The following is a 26545-nucleotide window of genomic DNA, read 5'->3' on the forward strand; positions in this document are numbered from 1 at the left end:
AGTCTGTTGACAGGGAAGCATTTTCTCTAAGTCTGTTAGACAACAGAAGAGTTAGTTCACTAATTTCACTCCTAATGAGGGCATATCTCGGGGAACCCAAACTCGAAAGCAGCTAATAGTCTCGGCTAGCATAGTCTCACAAATTTCTGTCTTGTTCTCAGTTTGTGGCTTCGTTTCAAACAACTAATTAATCTTATAGGTATCAGTAAAGGGGTAGAGAAGTAGTTTTTCAGTCTTTGCTGTCTCAGTCATTCGTGGTTTTTTTTTTAAATTAGAGGATTGGTTTCATTCGTCACAGAAAAAGCTAAATCTCCTTCTCGATCCTACATTTTGGAAGGTAAACACGTTTCAGCAAGCAAACAACCCATTCAGGCACAGGTCAGAGTATCGTTGCTATGGAGACACGTGTGATAATTCGTTTGTTTATGTGTGGCTGGCGGCGCTGTGGGCTTTAAGCTGTGCGCATGTGCACTGGAGATGGCGTGGTGCCCGTGAAAACTCGAGGATTAGCGAGAACAGGGGTCAGCGTACTCGGACGAAGGTCTCAACTCCGAGACTTGAGACGCAAGCTGTGAACTGCAAGCCTAGTGATAAATCGCCATCTCTAGACATCAGAGGCAGCTAGAGACAAGTGAAACGAAGATATTCAAGTATGGATATCTAGACTGTCCCCCTGTACCCGACATACTGGAAACCACGTGCTTCTGGTCATGTGGATAAGGGTACCGACATTAGTCTTCTGCTCTCCCAACTAACAATCCTCATGAGAGGAAGAATAACACAACCCTAACAGTTATCTCAAACTAACATATTCAGTTTCATATCATCTCAAAGTCCATCAATTTTCCTCTTCCACATCCCTCACCCCAGCTGATCAAACACTAACCATCCAGGCACATGTTGTCCTGTAATGTCGGGTACAAGCGAAACTCGTCATCTTATCCTTTTCGTGAACTAATCAGTCCTCCCTACAAGTAAGAGAACATACCCCGCACCAGCCACCCACAAACCTCTGTGTTCTCTGTCATCGTCTACTTTTTTTTAACTTCACATCGCAGTCCCCCCTTGTCTGGATCATCACACGATCAGCAGGAAATCTTCGCCAGGAGGAGATAATGCTCATCGGCGGACGACAGTAATAGAGTTAACCGCCTTTCCCGATAATAAGACCGTGGACGTTAAGAACTGATCATCTGATTATGAAGCAGGTTCCGGGATGTCATGATGGACCAAATCGGGTAACAGTTGGGGCTGGCCTCCAGTTAGTTTCTCACTCTGGCGCTGCACTGGTCGGATCCTGCAATGGTCTGGCCTGGACAACACTTTGAAATATCGCCTGCCTCCGTCCTCCACCTAATTGCAATAAATCAATTTATTGTCGATGAGAACGAAAGTCTCATGTCTGAAGTCCAATATTTTCGAAGAACATAATAAACGATGTAGCTTACTTTAAATTGTTTTCTCCCTTCTCTACCCGAAAAATAAAAACAAGGCTTTGACCTAAAAACACTCGACTACCCAGAATATTATATTAAATTCAAAGTAACAACCCCAAGCCATGTATTTCTCAATATTTTATTACAAGAATTTCTTGAAACTGGTTGTTATTTGATGTTAATATATGGAAATAACGAGTTCGAGATGAAATATTGAGATATTGTGGTTATGTAACGATGATAAGATTATTTACAGATGTAGGTTTTGTCTTGGAATCGTTCCTTCTTGTGTTTAGTGGATTTCTCGATTCAAAGTCCAACCTTGCAAAAAAACTACTTTCCTTTCCTCCAGGTCTTTGATGAAGATTGAGGACACACATACTGCACATTCAAACCTGGGGAAAACATGAGGAACTTACTTTGTCGACCATGTCTGCGCATGCGCCGGCGACACCTAAACGGATTGAAGCCCACGTTGATAGGATGAAATGTTTGCTCAACTTTTACATCGGAAGTATTTATACCGCGGCAAGTAGATCACTTCTTCATTACTGCCAGTCACTGGCCTCTCAACTATGGGATGTCACCTGACATGTCACTCTCAGACCTCCATGGACGTCACTCTCCCGTTCGTAACAACATCCCGTGGACGTCAGTAACACAAGAGCTTGTACTTGTTGGAAATAATTTGATGAATAGCGATATAGTTTTCAAGGAAAATGAAAAAAAGGCGATGAAGGGAAGGAAGAAGCATCCCTTGTGACATCTGTCTTCGACTTGTATGGTGGCACGACAGACACTTGGGCAAAGTGAGCCTCGGTGGTACAGCAGGAGGTAAACTGCTGAAGACCTCTTCTTGTTGATCGATGCAGAAACCAGCGGGTACTTTGGTGGGTTTGTACAGAATTCTTGAACATTCCTTCCATGAGGTCTACAGAGTACTCATCTTTAAAATGTTCCTAAGTGCACCAGGAAATAGAAGAGAAAAGAAGTTCCCTTGCACGATGTAATATTACTCGAGGACAACGACGATGATGACGATAATCTCGCAGTCATTTCACCGGGAGATGTGAGAAGATGGGGAAAAAATAGCAATAAAAGGTAGGAGAAAAGACAACATCGTACCTCGTGGTCCTGCCAAGCCAGTCCACTCCATCATGGTTAAGGAGCGAATAGAAAATAACAGAAAAGTAGAAAATAAATTGAAGCCCCGGGCTGACACTCCTCTGGGAAGCGATTACACTGCTGTGTATACACGATCTCTCTTTATGCTCAGTGACCAATAACTCATAGATAGGAGCAAATCGATTCCAGTGTCTAAAGAGGGAGAAGAAGGAATCATAATGTAAGTAGTAATCCTGTAAGAAGAAAATAAGCGACGCAAAAGCTACGAGGGCAAAAAGTTGAATTTTAACATTCCGTTGGTCCTTCTTGGGATCTTCAACTCACAGACACGCCTGAGTGATTCCACACCTGGCTAACTGACAGGTCGCCGGTGTCCTCACCTGCCAGGACTCTTATCATTGGATGTGATTGGAACTGGAGTTTGTGTCTGTTGTGGTACGAGGTTAAGGGTCCATGTAGTTGTTGTACAATGTTAAGGGTCCATGTAGTTGTGGTACGAGGTTAAGGGTCCATGTAGTTGTGGTGGGTGTGGGTCGGTTCAGAGAACCTTGCGTCCAGCGGGAGGAACAGAGACAAGGGTAGGACCGTCAGTATTTCCAGAAGCTCTGCAGTTTGGGTTCATTTTACGAGATTACAAACTTTATTCTTTAAATAAACTCGAGAAGGTAAATATTTTATAAGATGTGTGTAAAAACTCCCTCCCCTCTTTCATTTTTGAGACACACATACAAACTTACTAAAATCAGATTGAAAACATTGGCAAAAGGAATACAGACAGATACGCTTGATTTGTCAAAGTTTAAGCCAGTAGGACAGTCAGGTCATGATGTTAATTATATAGACACATCAAACAAAAACATCCTACCCCACTCCCCTTACATAGCTACGCATTACCCACTGGGTAAAGGTAAAAGGGTAAAGGTCGTCCTTTGTTTTCAAGTCACTAGGGAGTAAGGTGCCAAAGCCCGTCCAACAATGTTCTTCTTTCTCTCTTGCATACATGCAAACACAGATATATTTTACAGACATCTTAAACAAAACAACTTCATGGATAAACTATTGTGGTATTGTTCTAGCCTGTGGACCCATAATTTTATACATCGTAGGGTTTCTCTTTCAATGCTACACACGTCATCAACATGCCAGGTTTCTTCTCATGGTCACAACATCCGGGCATTATATAATACTTTGCTCACTTTTAATGACAGCCACACATCAGATTACAGCCTACACAGTGTCCGTGATGTTGCCAGTACAGCAAAAACAACACAAAAATAAAGCTGACCCCTCTCTCCTTCTCTCATGTTATCTGAATATCACGGTGCTAGACTTTGGTCTGTAAATCACATCTCCTGTCACTTTTTGGTCCAAGCAGTCGCAGCAGCATGCAATGGTGTAAGCCTGTGTGGCATTTAAAAAAACTACTCGGCTTCACGTCCAAGTTTTGTTTTATTTGTTAAAAATAAAATGATATTAGTTAATATTTTCTAGCTGACAGTGTGATGGATGCAAGTCATGGAAGTAGGTGATGGCTGCCTAGCAACGCATTTCTGAGTTTTTCTCCTCTTGTATTGGATCTGGGTCTGAACATTTTGTTTTAAAAATTTGTTTTTCCGGACAATAAATTGTCTAGTTAACTGCTTTTAAAGTACAAGTTTTCTGTTTTGGGTACATACTAAGATAATTTTTTTCCAATTCACGAGTTTTCCAGAGTCTTAAGGAACTAAGGATTCATTTCATGTACACTGCGTTATCTTCTTCAAAAAATATGTGGATTCCAGTCTATAAAAGGTTCTATTCACAAAAGGGATTAAAGAACCTTAAAAGGCATTCTGACACAATAATTAGTCTGTTGAGGCTTTATTTCTTTTCACAATAGGTAAAAAGGACAACCTTCAGCGACACTTAGAAAACGACTTTAACTTCTTGCTGCCAAATGTTTTAGTTTTTTCATCCAAAGCTCCTCATTTACTCGTCTTATCTTTTGATTACCGAGGAGGTGGGCTGCACTTCTTGCAAGTTCATCTCTACAAGAAGCGGCTCGTCACTAGAAGACTGTATAAAAACTATTCCCTCCTTGTCGCTCCAGACCTGGCTTCCAGCCAACAGCAGACGATAAAGAAGCGAGCTGTCTGCTGGGCTTGAAGAATAAATGGCACAAAAACATTCCTGTCGAACTTCCTCCACCATTAATATGACCGAGGAACATGATATTAGAGTTTCTCATGAAGACACGAGGAAGCAATTCGTGAGGGGCGAGTGGGGGAGTGGGCACAGAGAAAGCGAGAGATGAGAGAGAGAGAAAAAAAATAGACCAACGATAGTAATAAAATGACAGAAAACAATAGATAATTTTCCAATAGGCTATGATAGTATATTAAAGGTGCTTGTATAAGTAACTGTATGTTTGTGTGTGCGTACATATGCGTGTCAAAAAGTGCAGCTGTGGCTGATTCCCGCCCCTCCCAACATCTCTCAGTGATGGAAATAACTTTGAAAACCTTCGGAAACGGGATGTGAATGACAATAAAAAATAAAACTATGAAGACTTAATATTGCAGTGTATTGAAAATTTACAGTTTTACAGGTATGAAGTGAGAATACCTCGTTCACACCTGTGCCAAACACCCAGTACAATAATTTAATTTTTTTTTTTTTAAAGTTCGGATTCACTGTGAATAAGCTCTTGGAATGACAACATTTCAAGTGTGAAGAATCTTTCTGATGATTACATGTTCTTAGTCCAGGATGAATTATCACAGTGACAGCACACGCTCACGACCTTTGACCTTTTCGTATGTCGAATTTTTGTCTAGAGAATACATATATATATATATGCCCGCCTCAATGACAATTCATGGTCTGGACTAGGAGCTAGCAGTCCACTTTAGAAAAAATAAAAGGCAGAAAGAAAAATGGGAAAATCGCCTGGGACTTGAGGACTGTAAAAATCCCTTTCAATCCCATCATTCAGCGAGCTTTCCATGGCGGCTCATCGTCCTGCTGTGAGCTCAGATTTGTTCGACTTGTCGGTCCTGGAGACAACATTTACAAAGGGCGACATGAAGTGAGTGCAGAGTCTTCAGGTAGACATCCACCGACATAAATCTTTCGAAATGCAGGTACTCGCACACCGTGCAAAATCATTTCTCTCTCTCTCTCTCCTTCGCCATCTCGATGGCAGAGTGATCAGTGGGACAAAAAAAAAAGGTTTATTTTTCAAGCCACATACTGTCTATCAGCGATTCCTCTTTCTTCTGTCATCATCTCCAGGAACCCAGGACAAAGGTCTGTGGTTAACGCCGACGCCGTGACACACAACCGATAAAACTAATGTTTCTGACATTTGGTTTGGTTTCTTTCTTCCTTCCACTTTCTTCCTCTTAACTTATCTATCATTTTTTCATCCTTTACTTCTTCCTAATCTTTCTTAAAATTTCATTCCTTCTTTCTTTGTTTCATTTCCTCCTTTTCTTATAATTTATTTTATACTTAGCTCCTTTCTTTCTGTCTAAAGACATTTTGGTTGTTGTTTTTTTTGATAGAACATTTTTATTTCGATAATTAGCATGTTTTCAAGAATAACATGTATTTCTTTGATGTTGTCTAGCACCTCTTATACCTGTATGAGGTAGTTCTAGGTCTGTCCTTTGAAGATTATTTCACTGCTCGTGATGAAGCCATTGAAACACAATGTGTGCGCGTGTCTGAACTCTTCGTCAAACGATTTTGTTTTCTCTTTTTAGTTTTGGAGAGCATACCCGCACACACTTTGTTATACATTTCGAATTTGTGGTGAGTGAAGTTGTCAGCATACAATATACCGATGATTTGTTTTTCTTTGCTTAAATTGCATTTTCTTTGTTTTTCTGCTGTTTGATTTTGAGCTTTGACGGATTTTTTATCTTACATGTCTTGCTTGAGTTTGCTTTGATTGGATGGGTTTTGTATTCATTTCGTTTCTTTTATTGTTGTTTTAACATTGTGTTTGTAAGTTTTGTCGGTTTTGGTGGGTTTTTTAATTTTATTTGCTTTTGTGAGTGTAAAAATTGTCGTGTTGGTGGGTGAGGTGTCAAGAAGAAACCTAAAATCATGTAAAGTCACCTGCAGCACCCGAGTCACAATCACAAGTGGAGGTGGGACTGATGTGTTTAGTGTGTGCCGATCACTGGGTGTGAAGTTGCTGTTTGTTTTCTTCCAACACATCAATCTGGCTTGTCGCCTTCTACGTCACCCGCAAACCCACCCGGCATGAGAGCCCGTGCACCTGCACACACACACACTCACACACTCACTAATTCTCTCTCTCACACAATCACACACATTTTCACACACTCACTAATTCTCTCACACACTCACACACAAATACACACACACACAACACACACACACACACACACACACACACACACACAAACGACACTAACATAAAAACACACACCCACACACTCACACACACTCATACACTTACTAATTCTCTCACACACTCACAAACACTCACACACATGTGATCAATCGCCGGGGTTTTCACCTACGTTCAAGAACATCCCACCTCCATATTTTCATCCATTTCTAACATCATGCAAGGCTGGAAGCAAGATAAAATCGAATCATTTCTGTCCTGCAAGTGATGTCATTATCGGTGGAAGAGTTTGAACTCGCGGGTTGAGAGAGAAAAGTGTATTGAGTGGAGCGAACACATCGCATGGAGCATTCCTGCTGTAGTCTGTCTGTTGTTTTATCTGGTGGGAGGAATGGGGAATGGGGACAATCCCCAGTCCAATGTCCAGCTACGCAACCGAAATTAGCCGTCTAGAGTTCCACTCCCGTCCCGTTCTAATTTTAGCCTCATCTCATGACGTCAGTTCTATATGTAGACATAGATATACGATGTGAACTTTATTGTCATTATCTTCAATGAGACAAGATGGTGGTCACTGCACGGGATGAGAGAGAATCAGATTAGATCGACTTTAGTCAAATAAAATATATTGATGATGTCTCCTAAACAATTTTAAAGATGAGTTACTTTTTGACTTCTGAATACTTACCTTTAACAACCTACTATGATATTAACCGTTTTCAGTTTCTACCTGAATACTTGCTAGAGAGAGGGGAGATAGAAGTCTGTAATAAAGAATAAAACAAGACGAAAAGTATAGAAAACTCTCGAGAAAAAAAGTTGAGGGTAAAGAATTTTGCGGGTTTTTTTGTCGAGTTTCTTTTACTTGTCGGGCGGCCTCGTCACCAAGCCTGTGTAATGCCAGGTAATCGCTGGTGTGAGTCTCTCACCAAATGTCATAGGCAGAATTTCTAAATTATTAATTAGCACTTCGAGTCTCTGACCATAAAATTTCAAAATTTCGAAACATTGAAGAGTAACAAAAAAAAGTTTCTTAAAAGTTACATTAGGAGAAATAAAACATCAAAAAATATTTTTTTTTAATCACAGACTACATTCGTGTTCTTACTAGTTGAATATGTTTCTGATTATGTATACAATCATCTTCGCGTTCTTGAAATGAAGTAGATTTTCCAGTCCTCAATCCAGTTTCAGCAATATGTCCAATGTGTGTGATCCTCATTCATTTCTGTGACAGCTATACTGTCATCATTAACTTGCTTATTCTTTCTCCTTTTCTAAGATGACTTCACGATGACGACAAAAGGCAATAATCATTATCAGAAACTGAGTTGATGAACTATTTATTACCTGAACCTGTTTGGTAGCTAACTATACCTGAGCTAGCTCTCAGATGTAGATGAGCTGGTAGCTCAAAGTAGGGTTAGCTAGATGAACTGTTTAATGACAGGAACTTCTTATCAAAAGTAGATGATCAAGGTAGTTGTCAGATGAAGATGAGCTATAGTCAGATGTAGAGGAACTAATATTCAGCTGCAGATTAACTAACAGGCAAACTGTAGATGAACTAACAATCTACTGTAGGTAAGCTAACAGTCAGCTGTAGATGATAGTCAGGTGTAGATAACAGTCAGTTGTAGATAAACTAATAGTTACTTGTAGATGAGCTAACAATCTACTGAGATAACAGTCTACTATAGATGAGCTAATAGTCAAGCTGTAGATAAACTAACAGTCAGTGGTAGATAAGCTAGAAGTCTACTGTAGATAAGCTAACAGTCAAACTATAGATGAGCTAACAGTCAAACGTAGGCATGGTAGTACTGACATCTGCATGCACCAGTCCCCCAAGATACCGCGAGTAGTTTCGATGTACTCATCTAGTCATCACTTTCCATGCTGGCAGTCTTCCTTTTTTCAACGATTTTTTAATGATGTTATTTTGAACTTTCAGTCCACAACAAACGAGTTTCACAGGATGTCGGTGGTGGTGTACAGACTCGCACCATCGTCAGAGCATCCTGCCGGGGTCTAGCAGCAAGTTGCACAAACAGAAACTCATCAGGAGGCGGGGAGGCTGCCTGCAGTCCCACCACTAACGGCACTCGTGACGTCACCGCAACCTCCGTCTCCCACCCGCGTGCCACGGTCACGTGACTTCTGTGGCGCGCTATAAAAAGTACCATCGTCTACTCTCCATCCACGCTTCCTTCATTCGCTGAGAGCCGGGGAAGGACCGAAGGCACTTGGAGCAGAGCGATTGAAAGTAAATTTGTTTCGCAAACAGAAAGTTGTCAATCTGTCCTCGCCAGTCCCTCCAGGACTCCATCCAACATGAAGCCAGGCCTGGCACCTGTCCTGCTGACCCTCGCACTTGCGAGTGTAGTTACCTGGGCCACACCTGAATCGAAGGAGGAGCGAGCGGAAGAAGCGGGCAAGGTAAGCGGTTCTTTTGATCCGTGGCTGCGAGTCTGATTGTCTGTGATTACCTGAGGCCCGAGGACACTCCTCGCCTCTGTCGATAGTCTTAATTGTAGTTCACTGATTGGCCCTCAAATATTGAAGACTTGGCGGAAATGAAGGCCTTTAATGAGAGATAATGTTTTTTCCGATACACGAAGTAGGTACTAATGAGAAAATATTTTCAATTTAAGTTTGTTTCTTTAATGCGTTTGTCAATATCAGATCGAAGAAGAAATTCTTTGTTCACCATCTCTCCAAATCTTGCCTTGTTGTCTCCGTCGCATTTTCTCTTGTGTAATTTGATTTTTTTTTCTCTATTTCTTCTCTTTCTGTTCCTTCCTGACTCTTTCTCTCTCTCCCTTTGTACTTTAAATAATTTTTTTTTTTTTTCTCCATTTGTTTCGTCTTTCTTTCGTCTATTTCTCTCTATTTCTTCTTTATCTCTACTCTATTTTTCTGTGAATCATTTGTTTTCTTTTCTTTTCGTCGTATTTTCTTTCTCTTTTGAGGTCTTGATTTTATTTCTCTCTCTCTTATTTCTTCTTGCTCTTTCTTCAGTTATTTTCCATTTTTTTCGTTTGCTTCTTTCTTCCACTCATCTCTTACTGTATTTTTTCAAATAGTCACACAAATATTATGGAAAGAAAACAAATGTTTTAAAATAATTTTAAATTACTTTTATACCTATAAAAAGTAACTTATCGGCAACTCGCTTATTCACAAACTTTAGTGTGATTATGTCTGCTGTCAGAAAATGTGTGATAAACCCCAAACATTTCGATACAATGTGATTCTACTACCGAAATGTTGTAGTATTTTGCATCAAATAGCGAAATAAACTTTTAGTGCATCTTCCATAAATTGCCACAACTGTCAGTGAAGACTGCATGTAAAATATTCAGTGTATCTTGCATCTACTATCACACATTTCACTGTATCTTGCATGTGTCTGTATTAGTCTTGTGAATAAGTAAGTATGTAGGTGAGCGTGTCTGTTTATGTGAATATGGGGGGATGGTGTTGGTGAGTCCGTTTAAGTGGAGAGATCTGTCTATCACTTCTGTCGAGCGCTGTAATGAACTCATTGGAAAAGCGCTATAAAAATGTTTATTATTATTTTTATTATCTACTACCACACATTTCACTGTTTTCTTCATCGGCTAAAAACTATCTTTGTATTAGATCAATGTCTCCCGTCCTCCCCTGTCCAGCCACACACACACTCTCTCTCTCACACAAACTTCAAGACACTTCTTGAGAGTGAAGGATTAAGGAGCAGGAAGAACACGCAGCAGTGCGGAAAGTGCGACGGCGGTAAAATTCAAAGCAATAATCTCAAAGGTACAGAGTCCCCTACCTGTGAGTGACTCACAGACATCTGTTAATTGTCTGCTAATGGTCATGTATGCATTGAATTCGAGATTTCATGAGAACGGACGACGGGAAGGTGATGTTGGTGTCGCCCACCCTGACTTACTTTGGTGAACTGATCAGCGATAAACGATTTCTTCCTCCCAAGTAGACGAGGGCCTTCAATTTGTCATCGTTAAGTTTAAGTTTTTTACCATCCAGTCTTTCAGGTCATCAATACAAGCGTCAGTCTCAGTGGTGCTGAGAACAGACCGAGACCCAGTCGGCGGGGTAGAGCAGAGAATTGATGAGAAACATAATGAGACTGGATGCGTGATGAAAGTGATCTTGTGTACAAAATGATCAAGCCTTAGTAAGTACTAAGTACTTGGGGGACCCCGCAGAAAATGGGAGCAGAGCGAGATGTTGACCGTCGATGAACACAGTCTGGATCCTCTCAGTCAGACAGGAATTGAACCATGCTACTGAGGGTCCAGAAGTTCTCTAGAGGATGCAAAGTCTTTACAGGAGCAAAGAATAGTCGATAGTGTCGAGTGACACAGACAGGTCAGGCAGAGTCAAACATTACCACTATTGAAGGCAGATAATATGTTCTGGGGGACTTTGATGAGAGTAGTTTAGTCCTGTGAAAAAACCAATATGCCGGATGAGGGATGAGGTGGTGTTTCTAAGTGTCCAGAGCTGTGTCAAAACCAATTTCTCAATTATCTTACAGAGAAAATGCAAGTTTGAAACTGGGCAGAAGTTGTTTAAAACATTTACTTCCAGCGTGGACTTCTTAATAAGTGGCCTTACTAGGCTAGTTGTAAACAAAGATAAGAAGACATCTGTTGACAAATGGACATATTTGTAATGGCAAAAGGTAAAACATCCAAGTTTTCTAGAAGTGGACATTAGGTCAAACTAGCGAAGTTGTTGGCTTGGCTCTGAGAATGATTGCCTTTACATCAGCCTCGGAGACTGGTGGAAGCACAGTAAGAGAGCATCCTGGGACATCACAAGAGATGTTGTCGGATGCTGACATCAAGTCTATGGATGATTGTATATCTCAGATCTTACTAGTGAAAACCTCACTAAAAACAAATTGCGGTAGCTGTGAAGCAGGATAGTCATGGGACTAGGCAAGAATCGAACCGCCTACCATTTTTTTCTGAAGCCAAACTCACTAGCCACGGCAGACTGATGAGCGATACTTGCTATGATGCCTCTTCCAATCACAGTGAACCACTTTTAATAAAGAACCACTAAGAAATTAATTATTTTTTAATTTACCTCGCAAAGGCAGACAAATACCGAGATACACTTGCCCTTTCTTACCTTTCTTTTAATCTGTTATTTTTTTCATCCTTTCATTGTTTTAATTCGGATTTTATTCCGCCGCCGTCTGGAGCGCAGGTGCATGGATGAACACCAGCAAGAGAAGCTGATCACTTCCGCAGTTGATCAGCTGGTGTTTGCTCAGCCTCACCATCCATCATTGTTGACTCGGAAACTGGTTGAGTTTAGAGACTCTGGTGCCGCCAGTCCCCACAGAAACCATTTCCAAATATTATTGTCCGCCACAGACACAGGAGAATGCATTTGGGCTTCATGCTTTACTTACTTCATTATTTACATGATGCTGACCACCCCTTTGCTGGCTGGGTGTGTTCTCATTCTTAGGAAGGGTGAAACACTGAATTAAATCCATTTTGTTTACAAGAATCCCACAATGAACATCAAAACATGGATTATTTATTCAAAGTTTATTTACATCAAACACAAGGGTCAGAAAATGTGTTTAGTGGAGTATTGCATCAGATTAAGTTTTTCAGGATGAAAATATGTTGGCAATGTTTTAATAATATTCAGTTTTGATTTTTGCGAGTTGGACGATCATCCAGACTGAAGACTTAATATTGGATTGAGCAACTTCTGTATCGTTCAGAGTTTTCCGTGATACAGTCCCAGGTCTCCATGATCTGAGACAAAAAATCTTCTTAAAATACCAAGCCATCGCCAGTACCATTCTACCCGTTGTTCTCAACCCTGACAAGCAATCCTCCTTTTTTTGGTTGAAACTGTTGTTGTGACTGATAATGTCATCAGCATTGTCTGTGACATTTAGTCTCACACGGGATTTTCCGAGGGCTCTCTCTAGGTGGGATTTATAAATAAAAGAACAAAAAATTTATTGATGTGACATATGAGTAAGTACTTTCTGAACTATTAATGATATTTTTTTTTACCTTCTGGCTAGAAGCAAGTCCTCTTTCTAAAGGTAAAACTCTGATAATCTCGCATAAAACATAACTGATTGAATTCTTTATCATTTTTTTTCTTTTAGAAATATAATTAGTGGAAGTAAATTACTACACTAGAAGTGACAGGTTGTTAACAGTCGCTGAAATGAGTTCTAACCCTGTTGTCATGGTAACAGTTAAATATTGAGGGACTTTTTGTAGTTTAGTCTCGTGTGGGAGAATCACTGTCCTGAACAATTTTGTCCTCCCAAATGTCAACATCTTTAAAATATTCTCAAAATACAAACAATACACACGGGTAGAAGGATGTTGAAAGTATATCTACTGTGGCTGGAGTGTCTGTGACATTTACAGGGGTGACCTCACACTAATTGATTATCTTTTCTGACCTCAGTAGTCTGTAATTTGTTGTGACGGGTGTTCAGGCCAGGTAAGCAAAGGTTGACATGTCAGTGAGAGCGGAAATGACATCTGCTCTGTCGTGAGGAAAAAGCTCCGAGCTGGTGGAAAGCTTGTGATGGCACGATATCTGCAAAAGTTATCCCTGGGTTTTATTTTTTTAAAGAGGAGGGAAGAAAGGAAGTGGATTTGGCCAGGTAAAGAGAGACAGGTAGAGGGGTTGAGAGAGGTTGAAGTAGAGGTTGTCATCAATGTTCCCTGCAAAGTCGACGCAGTTCCAGGTCAGGAAACAAGCCCTTGATTTTTATCCCGAAGAAGGAGATAGTCAATAGTTCATTCTGAAGATCGCCAGGAGCAAATGAGGGGTTAAGGAATTCCCGAAGCTTTTACAAATTAAACAGACGTTACCATTGTGATGGAAAAAGGGACAAATAGGGGATTGGTAATTTGGGGACAATGCGAATGGCGTCTGCAATGAGAAAATAATGATGCTCGGCAGGTAATGCAGTTCTGAGCTGCACAAACCTCCAAGACTTGTGGAGAGGTTTTGACAGACAAATGTGATTCTCATTGGCAGCACCTCCAAGACCCTCGGGTGGTGTGGCTGGTGGGAGGAGTGAGTCAGAGGGACTGTTAGTTATAGCTGGCCAAGGTCTCTAGTAGATGGATGTAAATAGGACACAAATAGTTGACTTGTCACTGATCCCCAGGTCTTCAACTCATTCCAGCTTAGGTAATTCCTTCCCAACACACACACTTTGACTTATTGGTCGTTGGGGATTGAGTCGGTGTCACAGAACACATGTTATGAAGGCCATCTTTAGGTCGGGAAAGAGGCTTGACTCCTTTTCATCATTGTCATAACTTTCTCATCCTAGTGAGGTGTCAGGTATTTATTCAGCTAAAAGTTTGCTGAGCCACACGGGTATCGAACTGGCTAGAGCGGTCTAGCCCGACATTTCTCTAGCATTCGGCTATCCTTCCCATGTGTCCATCCACACACACACACACAAAACAAACAAACAACAAACAAACAAACAAACAAACAAACAAACAAACACACACACGCACACACACACAAAACAAACAAACAAGCAAACAAAACACACACAAAAAACAAACAAACACACACAAAACAAACAAACAAACAAACACACACAAAACAAACAAACAAACAAACCCACACACGAGCAAAGCAATAGCTTTCAATTTATCGTTTCTTTCGTCCATTCTCGCAGCCAGCGCTCTCCGAGACAGTTATTATAAGACCAAAAGTTTCTGCTGATTTTCTTTGCTCCTGGCGAGACTTATTGTGATGTGCCATGACACTCGGACTAACTGAATTAGTGATTTACTGAACATTCTCTTGTCATGAGCCAGCTTCCAGTGCTTTTCTTGGGAAGCGAACTGTTGTGTAGCCAACTGGTGATGTGTTCGTGTCCATGTTTGTCACAAAAACTCCCGTGAAACAAGCTGCTGGGATTCTTACTTCAAACATTCAGTTAGAATTTGTGAATATGGACTTATTTCATTTGAAATCAAAGTCTTTTAAATATTTGTCCTTGTGAGTTAACATTCTTCTCAGTGTATGCTTAACGAAACATTTACCAAATATATTCATGAGGTTATACTTTTTATTTCTATATTGTAATATTTTCTATATATCATATTAATATCAGTGCGATTGTCATGATCGTCCTCGCCATTATTAAAAGTATTATAGAAAGCCCAATGTCAGTAGTAATAATAATGCTGACGACGATGTGAGAGGAGAAGTTCGGATAAGACATTGGGACTGGTGACTGGTCTACCCGTGTATGTCAGAACAGAAACAGATGAACACCCCATCGCCCCTTGTTCTGGCTCCTTCACTGCGGAATTCTAGAATAACAAATTCCACATCCGCCGGCTGAAAAGTCATTTTTGCATTTGAAGGATATTGACATCTGGTTGTTTATTTACACTAATGGTTCGCTCTCGATATAGAGGCCTAAACCATTGAACAATCTAGAGATTAATATTGTACATTAATCTGCTTACGTTGTCAGGGTTACCGTCAATTGGGGAACAGTGACTACATGTTGATTAGAAATGTGTGGGCTAAGTCCCCAGTTTTTCCTCTTTCTGTGATGTTTGTAGGCGTGTTTTTCTAGAATAGTTTATTGAGCTGAATATTACCCTTGCGAAAACAAATTTGCATTTTACGAGCCTTTAACCTGATTTTCTCTGAAACCTACATTCCTGAACGGCGAAGAAGAAGAAAGGTGTGTTCTGTTTCTGCCAAACTGTAAAGACAGATTTTAATTTTATACATTTCTTGGTTTAAATCACATTTTTGTTATAGATTTATCCTTTTTTCTTAAATTACTGCATACTTCAGCATCTTTTATTCATTTTTCCATTCGTTACATTTCTAATTGAGCGATTTTCCACCCCGTGCACCATCATCTTGCATTTCGCTTTCTCCGCCTTCTTGTCTCTTGTCTCCTGTCTCCTCGATTATCTCGTCAAAGCCTGGGCTGGCTGGCTGTCATTATCCTTGCCTCATCATCCCTGTCCGACCCCTTCGCCACCTTCTCTGACGTCACACCCTCCCAGCATTCACCTTGCGATGGACGTCCATCGAAGACCGCGCTCACCGACCGTCCAGTCAAGCGTCTGGAACACACCGAATGACAAGGTGGTGGAGGTAATGTCTGCGAGGGTTCGTGGACGAAAGCAGTGACTGTCATCAAGACCAGCCACGGAATGATTAAGTCCAGCGTGCGTCTGTCAAATAGCCGCTCCGAGTGCTAATGCGGCTCCCATAATGTGTTCTTTGAGAAAGAAAGAAAAAAAAAACTACCCGACAAGCTCTGACATAAGATCGATATAGTCATTAATATCTTAATACCAACGGTATTTTGAATTAATTACAAAAAACACTCTGGCTTGTTTCCGCGTCTAATGAAATACCTGCGGGTGTCTTCAAAATGTTTTTATCTTTCAAAAGCACGACATATCCATTAATCTTGCGGAATTTTTGTCACTTTAGCCGGGATGAAATATCGTGTCTATCTTGTCCACACATTCCATTTCGCCGCCAGGTATTTTAAATGCCAACGGGCGAAAATGTAGTTTGTCTAATGGGTGTTCAGGTAGGCTTGTGTCCATTGTCCACCAAAACAAGGAATTGTTTTTCAGGGCGTTCTGCGACTCATCCTGTGTCTAAGTGTGAACAGAACAAAAACTATTTCCGTGACAACAGGTGACAGGCCTGCAGGCAGGTGATTGAGGCTGTATTTATCGTGATGACTACGGGGGAAAAATTGAGTGTATTTCTCGGGTATCGACATCTAGATGATTGAAGCGACACCTTGGTTGATCTCATTGTCTTGTTGATGTTCAATTTTGAGAGAAACACTTAAATTTATAACTGGATTGTTGTGTAGTTTTATTATTTCAATGCACTGTTTCATTTCTTTCTTTCCTTTTTTTCTTTGAATTTTTGTTTACTTTAGCTGGCAGTGAGTGGATAGGTGAAGAAAGAAAGGCGAATATTGGTGAGTGTCAAATGCTCTTTGCGAAAAACGTAGATGGGAGTAGATAACACGAGTTCAACAAAATAAATACTGTCGTGTTTCCAATAATTCCAAATGAACCTTTTGTACCTTCACAAGTCATACATGAAGGACAGAGTAAAATACAAAATATTTGTTTATATATATGTATACAAAAACTGCTCAAGCAGTATCTAAGTTAAGAATAATAATAATATCATCACCATCATATTATACAACAATAGTGTAGACGTCGGTTGTTCTTTTCTGCCATCGTCACATTTTGAAGTGCAGTCTATCTGTCTGTCAGTGTGTGTCTCAAACTCACATGCACACACGCATACTTTAATACCAGATAAAACACAACTTTTACCAGCCTCCGAAGAATAAAAGAAGAAGAAGAAGAAGCCACCTGACGCCGCGAGTTGTTGAGGTGAGAGGGACAGGGGAAGATGAAGTCCACCGCGTTGTCACCCGAAGACTTAGGGTGGACAGTCGGATGGACGGCCTCTCTACTTTGTTCCTTCTTCAAGAGGCGAAGAGAAGACAATAGTAGTTGTCTGTCCGCTGACATACTGCAGGCCACCAGGTGGCGGTGTGGGCAGACAGCATCACTAGACACACAGATGCGGGATCGTCAGCTGGTGGAGTCCCTGATGTTTCTCGGCGCCTGTCGCCTTGGAAGTTGATGTTGAAGTGTCAACACACCACAATGTAAAGCTTTGTCGAGGGTTTTGTGGTAGCAGAAGATGCTCTGTTCTGTTGTTAACTCACTGGACATAAACATGTTCCTTCAGATAACTGGAACTTGATTAGAGGTAGCGACCACGACAGAAAATGCAGACACGTGAGAACTTTAAAGTGTTTTGGTGAGAAAGCGACTTTTCCTACATGCTACACTTGGAACCTTCTCACAGACACCGAGTTCCCAGTTTACCTTTTCCAGGAATCGCAAAGCAATCGGAAAAGCAAAAAAGAAAAAAAAAGAAAAAAAAAAGAAAAAGAAAACAACCCCTAAACCAAAACATTTGTCTCTCGCACAATGACATCCTACCAACTCTTGATTCTTTAAATATTGTTTTTAATATCGCAGACTTTTCTGACATTTATCGTCATTTCAGAAACCGGAAGCTTCGTACTGACTATAGCCTCGTTCTAGTAGTTAACAGAAAAAATCTGCCAGCAGTGTAGTAACACCAGTCCGAGCTCAGTTCCAAAGACCCTCGTCCTGCAGGTTCTCTCGCTCGTTGAGCCTCACTCATAAAGAGCTCCGTCAGCATGATCCAACTCCCCACCTGCAATGTTTGACCATCGATCAGTGTTCTCGCTGTTTGGAGCTCGACAATCATTGCAGCTCATCGATCATACTCAGAGTTCCGACCAGGTTTATAATGTCCGCCATCGTGTCAGAAATCTGCTAATTAAGTTTTTATACTTCTTGAGACATGGCTATCGACACCCGTGTCCTCCAGATTCTCGTATTTTCGTTTCTCTCGCAAAGCACTTTGTTTATTTCTTTCAAACGATCACAAAACACTTCTGAAATCACAGAGACAAACAGACCTAAAGAACAGTTTAATTTATTTGATGCTGGTCACAAATCACGAATAATATTCACTGATCCATGGCCAGCTCTCTTCATGACCAGAGGTTTTGTTGACATTGCTATCAAGAGAGATCGCTAGAAACATTTCTTTCTCATAAGATATTTGCTATTTGACGATCAAATGAGGTTTGTGGGAAGTTATGTGGAATCACACCGACTGGTTCCAGCTCGTGAAAACTCTTGACATTTCTTTGGAATCTTGCGCAGGATCCAGAAATGATTAAGATGTCGGATGAGAGCAAAGCTTGAAAGAAGTAAGCCCTTAGATTGCTGTTTAGTCTCACACTAACCATGTTTGCTCTCAAAAGTTTCTTGTTCTTTTTTTTATTATTCGCTACGTGGTTGAGAGGAGGGTCTGGTCAGTTGGAAAACGGAAGAAAGCAGACACACTTGTCGTTGTAAAACAATTCTTTAACGATTTGATAACGATTTTAAAACAGCTTTTCATCCATGGGTTGACAGCCAAGTTCTTGTTCCTACAACTTTATTGTTCTTTCAAAATTTCATCGCAGGTAGTTGAGATAGATCGCACAGAAACACGCACGCACACCAACACGATTATTCGCGCGCGTGCAAGAAAATGCAAATCAGAAAGGATATTTTTGCAAACATAAGCTCTTGATCATTATCTTTGTTTCAAATGTTACGAAATCTTCGTCTGTTATGACCAGCTTCTGTCAATATTTAATAATCTCCATCCTTCTCTTTTTGTCACATTCCCGGTCTGTCCACCTGCGCCTGGGTGTTAACACCACCCGACATGTGGCCTGCATCGTCCATGCTAGGTCTACAACAAACGCACAAATAGTCCGCTGGTGATCACAACAACCTCATTAACATGTTTTACATTAATTATTAGACAAACAAATCTCACACGCCAAGACGAAACGAGGAATTCCGTGAGAGAACATTTACTTCAGGAAACACCTCGGATGGTCGAGTGGTCAATGGAAACATTCGTGGACCCTTGTGACGCCACCTGGGGTCAGAGTGCGGGGTCTTGTTTCTTCAGACGACTTCATGGCTGCCAGAGTGTCCTGAGTGTCAAAAGACACAACATTCAGTTGATTTTTTAGTTATTTAAGGACAGTCGTCAGATCCTGTGGCTTTTTCACAATTTCCTTTTTCGTTTTCAAGATTTTGTTTAACTTTAGCGTTGTACTAATAAGCTAATAGTTAATTGTCTTATTCGTAAAATAACTCGCCAACAAAATGATTAATCAGCCACTCAGATTTGAATTCTCTCTCTTTCTCTAGCTCTCCCTCTCAACTTCTCTCCCTTTCTCTCACTCTCACATTTTTCTTCTTATTATTATTATATTTCAGCTTTCCTCTGTATCACTTCTGTCCGCATATATCTCATTCCTTCCTCTATTTTCCTCACTCTTTATCCACTGTGTGCGTCACACCAGGATAATGACGTCATCGTTTTCTGTGTTTCAGTCGCACGCTGAGGGCCTGCAGTCACCGATGCACCTGCAACTGCTGCTGCGGCAACTTACACAGCCCGGCAAAGGATGCCCTCAGTAACGAGCAGGTTCACGGGGTCAAGGGCATGCTTCAGGATGGCAAGGTCATTCCTGAGGCCGGTGACCTGGCCGGAGGTCAAGTGGAGAAGCGCAATCTCGACACGCTAGGAGGCTTCCAAGTTCACGGCTTTAAGCGAGACGGCGACACCGACGAGGTATCATCCATCGAAAACGAGGACAACGACAACGAGGAGAAAAGGACATTTGATACTCTTGGGGGCATGAACGTTCATGCGTGGAAACGAGGCTTCGATGATCTCGGAGGCATGAATGTTCATGGATGGAAACGAGGCTTCGACGATCTCGGAGGCATGAACGTTCATGCTTGGAAACGAGGCTTCGATGATCTGGGAGGCATGAATGTCCATGCATGGAAACGAGGCTTCGATGATCTCGGAGGCATGAATGTCCATGCATGGAAACGAGGGTTTGATGATCTTGGAGGAATGAATGTTCATGGATGGAAGCGAGGCTTGGACGAACTCGGAGGCATGAATGTTCACAGATGGAAACGCGGCTTGGATGACCTAGGTGGCATGAATGTTCATGGATGGAAGCGAGGTTTTGACGATCTTGGCGGCATGAATGTTCATGGATGGAAAAGAGGCTTCGACGATCTCGGCGGCATGAATGTTCATGGGTGGAAACGAGGCTTCGACAATCTTGGAGGCATGAACGTTCATGGCTGGAAACGAGGCTTCGACGATCTTGGAGGCATGAACGTTCATGGATGGAAACGAGGCTTCGACGATCTTGGAGGCATGAATGTTCATGGCTGGAAACGAGGTTTTGACGATCTCGGCGGCATGAATGTTCATGCCTGGAAGCGAGGGTTTGATGAGCTCGGAGGCATGAACGTTCATGGATGGAAACGAGGCTTCGATGACCTTGGTGGCATGAACGTTCATGGATGGAAACGAGGCTTCGATGACCTTGGTGGCATGAACGTTCATGGATGGAAGCGAGGCCGTGAGACAGATGACGCAACAGATTTGCAAAAACCGAGCCCTCAGCAAGCAGCGGAGGAGTAGATACTTCATTTATTTCGCGATTTGAGTGCGTCAAGCTCTACTGTGAGGCGACTATATTATGCACGATCACCTTTCTAAAAAATGTTAGATACCAGAAAGACAGAAAGAAACAATAAAAAAAAGACAGTTACAAAAGAACTTTAGCTTTCAGATCGTCATCTAACGCTGTGTCAGGAATACCACTTGAGATTGCCAAGTCATATTGCAATGTTGAATGAAAGTGCTGATTGGTTCGAAAATGTTCATAAATAAAGTGTTTAGCACTTCAAAGTTGTTTTGTTTTCAAACTTCCGATACCAGAATGCCATGCAAGCTACACAACCGGAACATGATCACACTTTCACCACACGAGCAGAAGGGGAGGGGGAGGCAACACAACAAACCGATGTGAGTCGTGGGGATGTGGATTCCAAGATTTCAACCCTCATTCTACACTGGAAAGACAAGCTGGTCACCCTGACTACCACAACTCTACCTCTCTTCTGTTTGAAAACGATTTCCCAAGTGTATCTGTTCTCACCAGACCAACAGAGTTATCAGTCCTTGTGTTGACAGGGGCAAGAAATCTGTACAGTAACTCGGGACACGATGGAGGGCATCGGTTCCTATCCATTGTCGTTATTTTCTAAGATAACATAGCAGCAAAGGGAGATAGTTCGCGCAATTCACACAGACCCGTATCCCTCCCCCTCCCTTCTATAACAGAGAGCTGTTAACGGTCCAATGTTGTGACAGTCGGGAGTAAGCAACGGTCTTTGTGCCGACCTGTCTTAAGACGAAGAAGATAACCTGGTCGATGAGTGACGGAGTATGTGTCAATAGGTGAGCGTGCAGGTGTGACAAAGACCGTGTAACACAACCCGAGAGGCTCCATGGTGACCGAGTGACAACTTCGAAACAGTTGAGTAGCTGTTGTTGTTTTTAAGCTGACGGACAGAGCGCGCTTTGTTTCTCCCTTCGTCCCCAGACAGACGTGAACTCCGTAATGTTTATTGTTTACAGTTTACAAACTCCATGGAGTACTGTAAACAAGTTCAGCGCTCATTGCAGTAGACATCAGAATATATCTTTGACAGAAATAAACATCAGCAGTTTCACTACAGTTTGCAGTATCCCACGCTCTCTCTCTCACACACCGAGGTCTACACATAAAAGTATCACGTGGTTCATTTTCACCTGGTCGGTTTTATTGGTAGCACTTTGTTTATTGTTCGCCTTTTCTCGTTCTTTCTCTTTTCAGGCGTAGAATAAAATTTCGATATTTTTTTTGCTATAGATACAAGATTCCAATAAAAGAGCAAAGTTTTGAGACCTGCCCGAGCGGACCGTTAGCGGCAAGCAATAAATTCCACAGAACTGCAAGACCTGGTTATCTCCCTTATCAATCTTGTCTACTCACACACTTGCTTTCCTCTTTGTAAGAGTGAGTGAACGCGACAGAGAAAAAGAGAGTTTGAATGGCGGGGAGGCAAATTGTTGTCGCTGAGTGCACGAAAAATGGCGATCGACTGGCGAGACAAAAAAAAAAAAAAAGAAAAAGAAAAAAATGATGGGAAAAGCAAAAGGTCCGTTACGAAGCTGTTATCAGCGCCGCGCGGAGAAATAATCACACCGTCAGGACATGCTGGAAGCCCTGCTACCCGCACACTTCAGTCCAAAACTTTGTGTTTTACTCCAGAAAACTCCTGGGTCTGTAGCTTTGCCAGAATTCTTACATTTCATTAACACAACTACACACACACACGTGCTCGCCTGCCCGCTGTACAAGTCTACGACCCTCGTCAGTCGCTGCCTCCAAGTCCTGGACATCTGACCTCCCCACACCGATGCTACTCTAGGTGGGTGAGAGCTGTTTCTGGTGTACTTAGCAGCCGTACTACGTACCAACGGATGTTCCTTCTTTCAATTTCACATGTTTTGGTTACAGTAGTACATTTGTCGCTAGCTCCATTATGGAGCCGGTCGCCAGAGCGCGGCCTCTTGATCCGATATTACTTTGGCCGAGAACATCCATGGTTCTGTCTCAGGAATCACATTTGGTGAGGCGGATCTTCAAATGAACCACAGCCGATGGGTCGCGAACACGTCGGCACCGGATCCTGGCCGGTACTTTCGTCGTGAAATGTCTTTGCCCGTCGATGCCATGTTGGTATCACCATTTTCTGTATGAGCTTACTCATACTTTATTTTCCCCAATATTGCCCACAAGGCAGTGCGGCCATCTCCCAAAAGCTAGGATGGTTTTAGCGCAAGGAATGGTGACATCCTCTTCACATACAAACGCGGAAGGACAGAGAAACATCATCCTATCATGCACCGAAATTGCGCCACTTGAACTTTTTACAAATACATTTATAATTATAAACTTCTTGACATGCTGACACTATTTTCCTGAAGTCCGTTTCAAGACTGACATTCCAGCGCTCATTACGGTTGTTGTAGACCATCAATACACGCATACATCTGAACAAAGATCGACTATTATAAGTTATTCATAAACGTTTATTGGAATATTCTTTTTCTCCCTTTGAAATCAGTGTTTCCCGCAGGCATTCAAGTTTTCCCATAACCACGGAGCAAACCTGACTGCTATAAAATTCCCTGCTGTTTTGCATGGATTATATTGTGCAAGTTATTGTGCATATATGGATGGCACTTTCTTAAAATTTACCCCATTAGCTGAAATACTTTAAGTACACATTTTTAAACAAACATACCAGGCAGACAGCTAGCCGTTACTTTTAAAAAAAAAAAAAAAACCCTCTAAGAGTCACTAGACATCACAGATACTAATTATAAGATTCTCAATGTTTTGCTTGAAACAATGCCTTGTACAAGTCAAACCTTACTCTACAAATAAATTCCAGAGCAAAAAGCTTTTGAAGGAATATGTTTCACAGGACTAGTGTAGATCATATTAATCTTTACGCTAAGAGTTCAAACTGTATTTTGTAGTAAGTATGGCATTTCTATAACATTAAAAACATGAGACTTGTTTTGAAACCCTGTAGAGACAGTAATATAAGCGTGGTTTTTGTGCTTTAAAATACCTACCCTGATAAGAAAAGAAATAAAACAAAAAAGATGGCACAAACCTAAATCTTCACATATAATTATCACAACAGCAGCCCATCTCTTCATTGTTGCTTTGCTTGTCCACCGGCAGCTGACAATATCACACGACTCCAAGCCTTCAGGCTTCTAAATTCCTATAAGACTATACCCTGCTTTATTTATTTTTTGGTAGAGAATTTCAAATAGTGTATAATTCAGCAGGCTACTAAGAAATTGAAAACTATAACCCTCCTCAATGCAAGTGCCTTTGCTGTCGTCATTATGTATGCACAACCAAAACATGCATTAGAAAGAAATTAACAAGCATTCATGTGAACAATGTGGAATTAAATTACACACAGATTGTAAGCATGAGGTAAAAACTTGCATACATAATACCTATGTACAAAGTATGTTGATCCCACTAAGGGAAAATTGTTCTTTTAAAAACTTTCAAGGATGTTAAAGATTACAGATAAAAACAGAAAATGAAACACTAAAATTTTGTTTAAAATTGTGAGAGATATTCAACTACAGGTATCTTTATACACTGTTCAGCTCTGTAACTAAAAATATAGAATCATTAATAATAAAAAACAATTTCCATTTCTCCTCCTGCCACCAGGGATACCCATGTACTTACTGCATAGTTCAAACAACAGCTGCATTATTACTGTTTTAGCAATTACAAACCTCATCCTCGTGCAACACTACTGTCTAAACACAACTTATCAGCAGCAGCTCAATGATGAAGTTGTTACAAAAATGCAACTTTGCCTTTGCTGTTCATATTGTGGAAAACCTTATGTAGACACCAGAGCTCCTCACTTTCACACCTAAAGACATGACACGCAGACAGACAAAATCAGGTCAGCTGTATAAAATCGACAGCTGTTCCAGGATCATGGATGTGCCAATAAAGACCTTAAAAGGACTTTCATGCAGTAAGGACCTAAGTGACAGTCATCAATGCTTAAGTTTTTTTCTTGTGTGGTCGGAAAGAAGTATTATTTATGAATCTGTGGTCTTCTCTATGATGTATTTCTAGTAATAAATAATCAAAGAGTTAATTTGATGCTGTTGCCATATTTAGAAAGTGTCCTTAGCGCGCTGATAACAACACCGTTAATGTTCCAAGTTTTCTAGAAATCTAAGTAATAATAATTGCAAAACCTGAAAGCCATTCTTTGGTGTAATACAAAAGTCAGTTCACGTGTCTCTCTCTCGCACACACTCTAACGGGAAAAGAGAGAGAAATAGAGCTTGCACAGTAGTACTAGAAGATCAAAGTTCAAGAAAGAGTAAGTTTCTAAAGACCTTTTGAAAAAAGAGTGTTTTTTGCGAATACGGAAGGGCAACTAGTGTTGTACAGATGTGTAGACCAAAATGCGGCGAAAAATCGTCGGTATTGCGCCAAAGTCGACTCCGGTAATATTTTATCGATAAAAGGACTTAAAAGGGTCACAGAGAAATGTAAGGACCTGTGTGAGAATTTGAAAGGAATGGCAAATAAAGGACTTAAAAGGCCTTTTGGCGAAAATTCAATATAAAAGGACTTAAAAGGACCTTGCAAGGACCTGGGAACCCTGTGGATATGCAAGTAGAAGGATGAAAATTTTGTTGATTAAATGCATTATATGTTATGCATTTTGAATACACACTGAGCTTCTGGTTCTAAAATTAATGACATAAATCTCACAAATCCCTAACCTTCAAGGCCATGACACTATATTTTTAACCATTTTTTTCTTTTGGCACCTGTCACAGCTCTAAATGTGCCGTTGCAGATCCCTACGAAACACAAGAGGCAAGAAAATTTGCCCATTATTTATGCTGTTTCATGTACACAGCATTTCACAACCCTAGAAAACTTTTTTGAAGTACTTCAAAGGTGTAAATCAATGCTTACTAAACCTGCTACTTCAAATGCTTTTAATGGGACTAATTAAAATTTGAAATAATTACTTATAATTCGTTTGTTTAAGTAAAATAGTAACAAGCAAATTTCACGAAAATGAAAAGTCTGACACTAAAAAATAGCAAGTACCATAAAGAGGAAAATAAAAGCCTCTAAGGCTTCATTTTCATTTCCAACAATATTAACACCCTCTCAATGGGCACATGAAGTATGTACAAAACTACTTTTAGTAGAATGACAGTGAAATCTATTCTGCACACAACGATTCTCACTAATTTTTTTACAACAATATTTTGTCATTAAATTCACCAAAGAAAGAATAAAAATTAGACCCTTAGGATTACACTTCACGTAAATTTACTGACAATAATAATAAAACTGACAAAAAATTGTTTCACTGGCGCAAAGATTTGCACTGCAATTTTCACATAGCCATATCAATACCAGATATTACTCATGACAGATGGA

At 40.8% G+C, this 26545-nt stretch overlaps 1 protein-coding gene across 2 annotated transcripts; it reads left to right on the top strand.

Annotated features, from left to right (window-relative positions):
- Positions 1 to 9121: 9121 nt before the first annotated feature.
- Positions 9122 to 21375, top strand: LOC112558102 (feeding circuit activating peptides-like). Of its 2 annotated transcripts, XM_025228309.1 has the most exons (3): positions 9122 to 9363; positions 19989 to 20995; positions 21041 to 21375. In XM_025228309.1, exons 2-3 carry the CDS (start codon positions 20101 to 20103, stop codon positions 21103 to 21105), a joined length of 960 nt encoding a protein of 319 aa, XP_025084094.1. In that variant the 5' UTR covers positions 9122 to 9363; positions 19989 to 20100; the 3' UTR covers positions 21106 to 21375. The 2 variants fall into 2 exon arrangements, with proteins under 2 accessions (XP_025084094.1, XP_025084093.1); XM_025228308.1 differs by having other exon boundaries at positions 9124 to 9363; positions 19989 to 21375.
- Positions 21376 to 26545: the final 5170 nt, after the last annotated feature.

Source organism: Pomacea canaliculata, linkage group LG2 (assembly GCF_003073045.1).
Source record: "Pomacea canaliculata isolate SZHN2017 linkage group LG2, ASM307304v1, whole genome shotgun sequence".
Classification (NCBI taxonomy): Eukaryota; Metazoa; Mollusca; class Gastropoda; order Architaenioglossa; family Ampullariidae; genus Pomacea; species Pomacea canaliculata.